Raw genomic sequence first — 9,777 nt, 5'->3', positions numbered from 1 at the left:
TGTGAAAAATGCAATTATATACATATTTTTTAAAAATGTCTGGTTTACAGTTTAGAAATCTCCAGACAACCAGAGCACCCAGTCTGAAACCAGACTGGCAGAGACCCTCATCAGCTTGGTTAGGGTCCATGTTGAGAGTGGGAATGCAAACATTTGCTCTGCTCCCAGTCAGTGACCTTGTTTCTACCATTTGTTCTGCAGTTAGCAGCTTAAGATTGTCAATAAAATAACACTCCATTTGAGTAAGTCACTGCACCCTTTGTTGTGCCACAAAATCTGGAGCGTGCAGTTACTGGATAATCTGGGCATACTAGAAATACTTTTTTCAAATGTACGGAGCGGAACAGACGAAGGCCAGTAACTCAACTCTTAAACACAATGTACTCAAGCCATTAATGAAGATATCGGAGATAAAGCTCTGTCTTCAGTGTATGTCTTTATTTTCATCTGTCAAAATTTTGTACACTGTCCAATACAATAATAATAAGAGTGGGACCATGAACAGAGGCAACACTAAGAGCTGTTCGAGTGAGTTATAACCCAGCTCAAATACATATATTTTATTCTTGTGCAATGTGTACCCAGAAGTATCCGTATCTCACCCATAAAATGACCTAAAGAACACTGGAATGTGATTTTGAGGAACTGTATCTGGAATAGATCTGCACCAACTCTGTATCAGCATCATCTAACATTTTATGAACATTAGATTTCGAAGGTTCCAAGCTCGATTCCCAGTCACTACTGGAGTTAGTGGATCAACCGGGCTCAGTAATTCAGAGGCCATGATCGGGGAAGCCCAATACCATCCTCACCTGACAACCACTAATGTGCCCTTTCCATCAGGGGTCACTGAGTAGTCAGGAGCAAGAACTCCCACTAATTTCCCCCCCACCCCCTCCCCTAGTGTGGATTCACTGAGGCCAATTGTAGCCCCTACCACCACCCTGGTTAAAATCAGCTAACTCAGCACAGACCAGGGATCGAATTGGCACCTTGCACAAAATTGCTCTCACTTTGATTGATGCAAGGGATGTTGATAATGGAATTGGAAGATTTGCCCCATTTAGCCACCTGTGGCAGCACTGAGCACTCCCAGATCACGTATGGCGCAGGCTCGATGCAGAGCAAGGCACCTTTCGAGTCTGCCGCAATAACATGCCTCAGCCCCAACCTCCAGAATATTCGGAAAATAATTATGTCACATTTCATCGTTAAATGCTACTTGTGTTCCTAAACTTGTGCAAGTGAAGAGGAAGCAGAGTCTCTCAGGTGAGTAGTTTCTGTTCAAAACATTCCCCCCCATTTTATGGAGAAATAGATGGACAAGAATTTTGGTTAGCATATTTTAAGCGGAGACCCTCGAGTTGGGCCTCCCTCCCTTCTAGGCCGCTCCAGTGTTACCAGTGGCGAGGAATGTCCCTGAGCGGCTTCAGAGGAAACACCGGAGGCCAAAACTTCAGAGCAACCCCAAGAGCCCCGGATCGATGAGATGTGGGATACCACGTCTCCACTGTCTTCTAGTGGATGCCCTCTCCACTGGGTCTGCACGCGAGTAAGAAAACCGACCGTTTTACAAAAAAAAATTCTGGCGAGTAGATTTTTCTCTTCTGTGTCACACTTGGCCAATATTTTGAACAAAAAATACCCCTTTTCCGGACTTTCCCTCCCCTTAAGTGAGATTACGGAAAGAGCTGGAAGAGCTGAATCATAGCTCGATTTACCCACGGTTCCAGTGTTGCGACTCCTTTCAGTGCCCTGCTCACGTTCCGCTAATTAATAATGATTTTATTTTCAATATACACATGGCTTTTTGTTCTCTGCTCATTTTCCTGCTTATTACAGTCCATCTCAAATATAAAAGTGCAAAGTAACAGAAGCGCAAAATAGCAAAGAATGTAACATTTCAAACATTATTAGCTCGTTTTCAAGTGTTGGTTTATCTGCAGTTTTTTCACCACCCGTCAGTACCACAGGGCAATGTCCAATTTAAGATTAAAACCCTCAATCAAGGTCCTTCACAGGAATGATACGATTAGCTGCATTTTCGCACAATCCCACTCATTCTCCTTATGCAGTAGCCTCGATGGCTACTTACCTATGGAGTGTAGGGCCCACTCAATGGCCAACACATCACGAGCAAGCACCAAGGTGGGATTCATTTCAAGAACCGAGTCACCAGTGTTACTGACTTTTCTTCAAAGGCCACGACCAATGCCTTCCTCAAGAGCCATTCTTAGGAACCCTGCTCTTGGAGTGATGGAATGTGGGTAGGCACCTGTGATTCCCCCACACTGAGCTCCTGATCTCAGTCATCCTATTGTGGGCATTGCCAAATGGAGGCCCTTTTCCACAGGGAATGAAAAAAATCTACAAGCCCAATAGTTCTATTTTGGTGGGGCCCTTTCACTTGCTCTGTGGAAGCTGGAATAGCCCCACATCCCATCAACACGGCACTGTTAAAGGTACTGTGAATAGAGGCCCAGAGACATGTGAAGTAGCAGCTGTGATGAGGGCCGTAGGTGCAGGGAGGTGGGCTGCACGTGGCCCCTGGCCCGTGTATAAATTTCATTGCCATACAGCGTTCAGTTTTAACTCAGACGAGATTGGTGCCGGGTGGGTGGAGAAGCGTCTGAGGTGGGCAATGAACTCGACACCATCATTGGTGTGAGGCCCGGCCGATTTTAATGGTCAGGCCTCATTTACAGGTAGCTTGTCGGCCTCCCGACGAAACTCAATACCTGGCAGGCAGGCAGGCAAGAGCGGGATTTTGGGTGTTGGGCGACAAGAGGCCGCAGCCAGGGACTCGCAGGACCGGTCCCCAGTATGAAGGCAGCTTGATCGGGGAGTCAACTGGCGATCGTGGTCGGGGAGGGGAGAAGCTTGTGGAAGGCGAGGACCAAGGTTTTCTTTGTGGGGACTAGAGAAGCACACCGATCTAAAGAAAATTAGAACAACCTACTTGCCTCACTGGGCCTCTTTTGGCCCTTGATGCAGCTCCTGGCAGGTTAAGATTGCAGTTGGGCCCCGATGACATCATCAGGGCCTGATCTGCATATTTAAAGCAGTATCCCGCTGTCTTCTAGTGGATGCCCTCTGCGCCTGCTGACAACAGCAGGTTAGATTTCAATCTTGCAGGAAGGCAGGGGGATCCCATGGGGTAAGTTGCTGCCCTATTTCAATTGCCCCCCTACCCGGTGTTTTCGTCATGTGGTATTGGGAGGCTGGGGATGGGCGATAAATACCCCCCCAATAGTGTAAACTGCAACATCCTTGAAACTTCTAGCCAGCTGCAACAAACCTTCACAGTGAAGTATCTATTAAACTGAATACATCAGCCTCTGATACGTTAACATAAAGATTGAGGTGGTGCTACTGGGGCCAAGAATCCTGGATGCTTAGGTACATAAAAGATTCCACCTCTTTAACAGTTAAAAGCACTCATGAAATATACAGGTACCTCTCACAGTACTCTGATATAGCACCCTAATAAAGGACCCTTTTTGTAATATGCATCTTTGGGTGAAGATGCACCAGTGAATGTCGGTCAGTCTCAAGTCCTTTCCTAATAGTACACTAGTGTCAGCCGTAGCTCAGTGGTAGCACTCTCGCCTCTAAGTCAGAAGGATGTGTGTTCAAGGCCCACTCCAGGCACTTGAGCACTTAATCTAGGCTGACACTCTAGTGCAGTACTGAGGGAGTGCTGCACTGTCGGAGGTGCCATCTTTTGGATGTGATGTTAAACCAAGGCCTCTCAGGTGGATGTAAAAGACCCAACGGCACTACTTGAAGAAGAGCAGGGGAGTTGTTCCGGTTTCCTAACCAATATTTATCCCTCAACCAACACCTAAAACAGATTATCTGGTGATTATCTCATTGCTGTTTCTGGGAGCTGACTGCGCGCAAATTGACTGCTTCGTTTCCTACATTACAACAATGACTATGTTGGTTGTAAAGCGCTTTGGGACGTCCTGAGGTCATGAAAGGCGCTATGTAATTTTAAATTCTTTCTTTTTTTCTTTTTACACCTCAGGATGTAAGGCAACGCGATGGACCGTCCATCTCCCAGTCACACAGACATTTTTGCATTGATGTGTAATAGAAGTCCAAATTCCTAGTAACTGATGGATTGTGCAACTCAGTTAAACTTCCATTTATCTTTAAAGTCTGAGTCAAGGCTGGTAGTAAAAATGAACGACTTTACTTTTGGTGATCATTGGCCGGCTATCCATTGCTGCCCTATGTGATCAGTTTAACGCATATATTTAGAAAAGGGGCTTGGGTGGCCCCGTGGTTAACATTAGGTTTTTGAAGCTGGGGGGGGGGGGGGTCTCTGGTTTGAAGTTCCACCTCGAGTATTGCACTAGGGAGAGACTCCCCTTAAGTGGGTTCCAGCCCGCCCAACTGCTAAATGAGATGTCAACAGGAGTTGAGTGTGAAGAACATTCATCCACAGGAATTGGTCACTGAGAGAGGTGTGCACTTCGCCCCTGCAATCAGGACTGGCTGTAACTTTTGACAATGATTACAGAGAGCTCAGTGTTGCAGAAATACAAACTGGAAATATTCTGCAATTCTTCTTAAAAAAAAATAATGAACTCGGATCCTTCAGGTAAAATCCCAGTGCTCAAATCAACATCTGGATCCGGAGTAATATGAGTGCACCAGGTGATATTTCCAGAACAGGTACAAGACATGGAGATTTTAAACACCAGCCCATAAATATAGACACTGTGCCTGACCGTTAGAATTGTGCTGGTCAGGCAGTGCTTCTTATGTGTCAGACCTGAATTGTAAAGAGTGATTGTAAGAAAGGTTCTTCATTAATTTAAGAGACAGAATTAATTTGTTTGTTGCTTTCTAAACAAAAATACTCACTTATCTCATTACAGCAAGAGCTGTGAGCCTGTGTGCAGTGCAAGTCTAGATTATGTGCTCAAGCTCCTGGAGTGGACTTGAAACCACAGCCTTCTGACTCAGAGGTGAGAGTGCTGTGCCTGAGTCTGAGGTTGAATCCTGTTCAGTGTAGGAACTGTCGTGGTTGGCTTCCAGCATGAAAATTAGATGCACACAGAACATAGCAACATATCCTGATTTTGGAGTGGAGGGGGTGGGGGAAAGGGCATCATGTCACCAAGGCTGACACCTATAATTCAATTTTCAGCAGTTCAGTAAGGAATGGACAGAATCTGCCAGCAGCCTCGAACCATCAGACAGATAAGCGTAATGGGCCAAACGACCCTATCTTACCTTCCTTAGCCCACACCTTATCCACTGCCCATAAAAGCCTTTAGGCCCCATGATTCCTCCCTCTCCTTCTGCCCCCTCACCTAGCAGCATACCACCCTTTGTCAACAAACAAGCAAAACACTGCGGATCACTGGCAGTGCAGAACCATTAAGGTGGGATTAATGGAGCTTCACTGCAATGTATCCACCTGCATCATTCATTTTTTTTTCTGTTTCAGAAAACTCCAGGACAAAAGTGCCAGGTAAACTTTAGCTGCAAGAGCTAAAAGAAAAACCGAGAAGTACTAAAAGTGTTAGAATGAAACAGTATAAATAAATCCGTTTGTACATTTGAATCATCGTTCATACAAATCCAGAAAGGTGATGAATAAAAGTTTTGTTTTCGTCTGAAGTTAATTAAAGGTAACTTGAAATGAGGGTGGGGTAAAAGTAGGTTCCTAGTCAAGGAGCAGACGAGTTTGTCGTCGATCGTCCAGTGACTGCACAACCCCCAACTTACTGCATTTTGGAATCTTCCATTTGCATTTCAGATGGGAAGCGGTTTCACTCATATCCGGATCATACTGAACTCTCTCTCATGTTTTCATCTGCTAAAAAGTTTGTGATGCGCTTTACTGTGTCCTTATATTTTGGTCCATGTGTGACAACATCCTTTAAATAGTCGTCTTCACTTTGGTCCTTGGCAAAATTAACAAATACCTGGATGAGAAAAAGGAAGGAGTTAAAATGGCAGGAAATGGAAAATCCAGGCCCACAACTAGAAGTATGTTTATTTAATATATTTTTATATTACATATTGGAACATTTTCTTGGATTTTAATTCTCCTTCTGCTTTCCTAAAGGTGTTGTCTCTTGCTGGGTCATGGATCTACCGGCACAGGAAAACCTCTGTTACCTCACACAAGGGGCCATTCTTCATTTGGGAGCCTGGACAATGAATGTCAACAGGATATTTAACCATGGGCAGTATCACCAGTGAGCTTGACCCTGTCCTCGCTAGATGTTCATACGTGCACTTTCCAGCAGGGCTCATTGGACAGTGATCTGGAACATCAGGTTATATTCCCTCCCTAGTCCAGAGCACTGAGGCCAACTGTAGTATCCCCATCCCCCACCCAAACAGTGAGCAGCTAACTCAACACAAACTGGAGATGAGATCTGGGATCTTCCTGACGTGTATGGCTCAGTTACTCACAGCCTTTACGCTCTAAGCCATGGGGGACCAATTCTAAATGAAGCTGGCAAACAGATATCAAATACAGTACATTGTTCATTAAACCAATAATATTCCCATTGCCCTGGAAGCTGATCGATGAGCTCCAATTGCTGCAATGCAGACAGACAGCTCAGAGGAGTGGGGAACGAAACTAGTCTTTTCCCCCAAGCCCTCCTCCGCCCAGCTCTGCACCACAGTATTTTGGTGATTCCATGTGACGTCAAGACAGTGGAAAAAGGGAGAAAATAACCTGCTGCACATACCCATCCCTTGTGTGTAGTGCACCTGGGAGTGCCGGCCAGCAGTGTATCTGGGAGTGCCGGCCAGCAGTGTATCTGGGAGTGCCGGCCAGCAGTGTGCCAGCAGTGTACCCGGGAGTGCCGGCCAGCAGCGTACCTGGGAGTGCCGGCCAGCAGCGTACCCGGGAGTGCCGACCCTGGTCTAGTAGCTGCAGTGTAACGATGCCCTGGCGTATCTGGCAAATGAGCTCTTACTTGATCTAATGTGGTTTGAGACACCGAATAGTCTTCGATTTTCAGCTTCTCTTTGTTGGTCATGAGGGCGTTGAAGATTTTGGCCAGGGAGCAGCATCCAGTTGGTATCTGGTACTGCAGCATGCTATGGTGCTTTTCTTTCAACACACAGCCTGGGAATGTACACATCATGAACTCCTCTACAGGAGACAAGTCCGGCGTGGAGCTATCCATCCTCAGGACGATGGTGTAACCGTCTCCAAACCTAGGGGCAAAGATTCATCAGTTAGACTGCAAAGTGTAGAGAAATTCCAAAACAGGCAAAAATTTAAAGTTTTCTTAATTTTGACTTCCATTACAGTTTCGATTCCTCCTCCCCTCCCTTTCCCAAGATGATGCTCTGCAAAAATATACATAATATTTTGTATGTGAAAACGTAGTGAACAAATTGGGCCAGGCTACAGCACATGGTGAAAGTGGGGACAGTCCCAGGTTCCAGTCTGGCTCCGAATCTGATCTCATTGGGATGGAATGGGGGTGGAGGCTGGAAAAAACATCATTTGGCCAGTTCCCGGCACCCATTTGCAAGGGACATGGCGAGGGTGGGGGGCCGGGAGGAGAGAGAAAGGGGGGATGGGATGTGCCCTCACCCTCTTGGTTGCAGAGGCACCGGGTCAGCTAGGCAGAGAAAAAAATGTTTTGTAGAAAAATATCCCCAAAGAAAAACAAAGTTTAGAAAAATGGAAAAAAAGGTTCATGGCCAAGCAATAGTTCAATAGAACATTTAAGAAAACAAGAACTTGTATTTATGTACTGCCTTATGTCTTTCAAAAACATCCCAAACATGATTCAAATACAATGAATCATTTTGAAGTGCAGTCACTGTTGTTATATTGGCAAACAAAGCAGCCATTCTGTGCACAGCAAGGTCCAACAAATAGCAATGAGATGAATGACCAGTTCGGGGTTGTTGGCCAGGGCACTGAAGAACTCCTTGGTCTTCAAATTGTGCCATGGAATGCTCAACATCCACTTGAATAAGCAAATTGGGACCTCGGTTTAATGTCCTTTCCACCAATGCAGCATTCCCTCACTGCTCTACAACAACAACTTGCATTTATATAGCAACTTTAACATAGTAAAATGACCCAAGGTGCTTCAAAGAAGTGATTATTAAACAAAGTTTGACACTGAGCCACTTAGAGATATTAGGACAGGTGACCAAAAGCTTGGTCAAAAAGGTAGGCTTTAAGGAGCAGAGAGATGTGGAGAGGTTTAGGGAGAGAATTCCAGAGCTTAGGGCCTAGGCAGCTGAAGGCACGGCTGCCAATGGTGGAGTGAAGATCAGGGATGCGCAAGAGAGCAGAATTGGAAGGACGCAGAGATTTCCGTGGGTGGTAGGACCTCTGAAGTATCAGTTTAGATCACGCGCTCAAGTCCTGGAGTGTGACCTGAACTCACAACCTTCTGACTCAAGGAGGGCAGAGTGCTCCAACTGAGGCAAGCTGACATTAAGTAGGTCAGACATGTAGGGGCCAGCGCCATCAACACTGTCTTAAAGACCTATTTATCCTGATCTAGCTGTTCTAATTGTACAGGAGATGCTGAGTGGCTGGCAGTGAATTACATGGCACTAATCTGATTAAGGAATTCAGATAAGTGAACTTTATCAAATGCACTGTGATGCTGAAACAAGCACTGATGTTACAGTAATAGCGATTCAAACACCAGGAATATCACTATTAGTATCAGAGTGTGTTTCAGCATTACAGTGCATTAGCCAAAAACTTTCAATAAATACTGGCTGGCCCAGGAAGACTGATATTCCCCTGGATTGGGGACAGTCTAAAGGTTAACAGAAAGCTTTAGAAGTGCTGGTTCATTTGATGTCACTGGTGATTTCAATAAGCTGGTGTAACACAAGGGCCTCACAAGGCTGCTTCTAATAGTGATTTACAAAAAAATTCACTATTCAACAAGTTAGAAAGGAATAGCTTTGACTTATCCAAAGACTGACCGAGGTTAATCCTCATAAGAGCATAAGATCAAGGAAATCAAGGGGCAAAGGGGAGGGAGAAACTAAAAACAATCACTATCACTAGAGAAAAAGTACGAGGTAAACTAATGGGTCTAAAGGCTGACAAGTCCCCTGGACCTGATAGCTTGCATCCGAGGGTCTTAAAGGAAGTGGCTACAGAGATAATGGATGCATTGGTTGTAATCTTCCAAAATTCACTAGATTCTGGAAAGGTCCCAGCGGGTTGGAAAACAGCAAACGTAACACCCCTATTCAGGAAGGGAGTGAGACAGAAAGCAGGTAACTATAGACCAGTTAGCCTAACATCTGTCATTGGGAAAATGCTAGAATCCATCATTAAGGAAGTAGTAGCAGGACATTTGGAGACACATAATACAATCAAGGAGAGTCAACATGGTTTTACAAAGGGGAAATCATGTCTGACAAATTTATTAGAGTTCTTTGAGGAAGTAACGGGCAGGGTGGATAAAGGGGAACCAATAGATGCAGTATATTTGGATTTCCAAAAGGCATTCGATAAGGTGCCACATAAAAGATTACTGCACAAGATAAAAGCTCATGGTGTTGGGGGTAATATACTGGCATGGATAGAGGATTGGCTAACCAACAGAAAACAAAGAGTCGGGATAAAATGGTCATTTTCAAAATGGCAATCAGTAACTAGTGGGGTGCCGCAGGGCTCAGTGCTGGGGCCTCAACTATTTACAATATATATCAATGACTTGGTTGAAGGAACAGAGTGTCTTGTGGCCAAATTTGCTGATGATACAAAGAAAGGTGGAAAAGCAAGTTGCAATGAGG

At 45.1% G+C, this 9,777-nt stretch overlaps 1 protein-coding gene across 1 annotated transcript in view; it reads right to left on the bottom strand.

The window, feature by feature from the left end:
• Positions 1-419: 419 nt before the first annotated feature.
• Positions 420-9,777, bottom strand: part of LOC137299424 (phospholipid-transporting ATPase ABCA1-like) — a 124,581-nt gene continuing 115,223 nt past the window's right edge. Inside the window, exons 48-49 of the mRNA XM_067968158.1 lie at positions 6,960-7,203; positions 420-5,948 (exon numbers count right to left, since the gene is read on the bottom strand). Coding sequence (XP_067824259.1) covers positions 5,808-5,948; positions 6,960-7,203 — 385 coding nt within the window. The 3' untranslated portion in view covers positions 420-5,807. The remainder of the gene's footprint in view (positions 5,949-6,959; positions 7,204-9,777) is intronic.

This window comes from Heptranchias perlo, chromosome 29 (genome assembly GCF_035084215.1).
Source record: "Heptranchias perlo isolate sHepPer1 chromosome 29, sHepPer1.hap1, whole genome shotgun sequence".
Taxonomy (NCBI): domain Eukaryota; kingdom Metazoa; phylum Chordata; class Chondrichthyes; order Hexanchiformes; family Hexanchidae; genus Heptranchias; species Heptranchias perlo.
The sequence above is the reverse complement of the archived record's forward strand: the minus strand, read 5'-3'. Positions and strand labels throughout refer to the sequence as shown.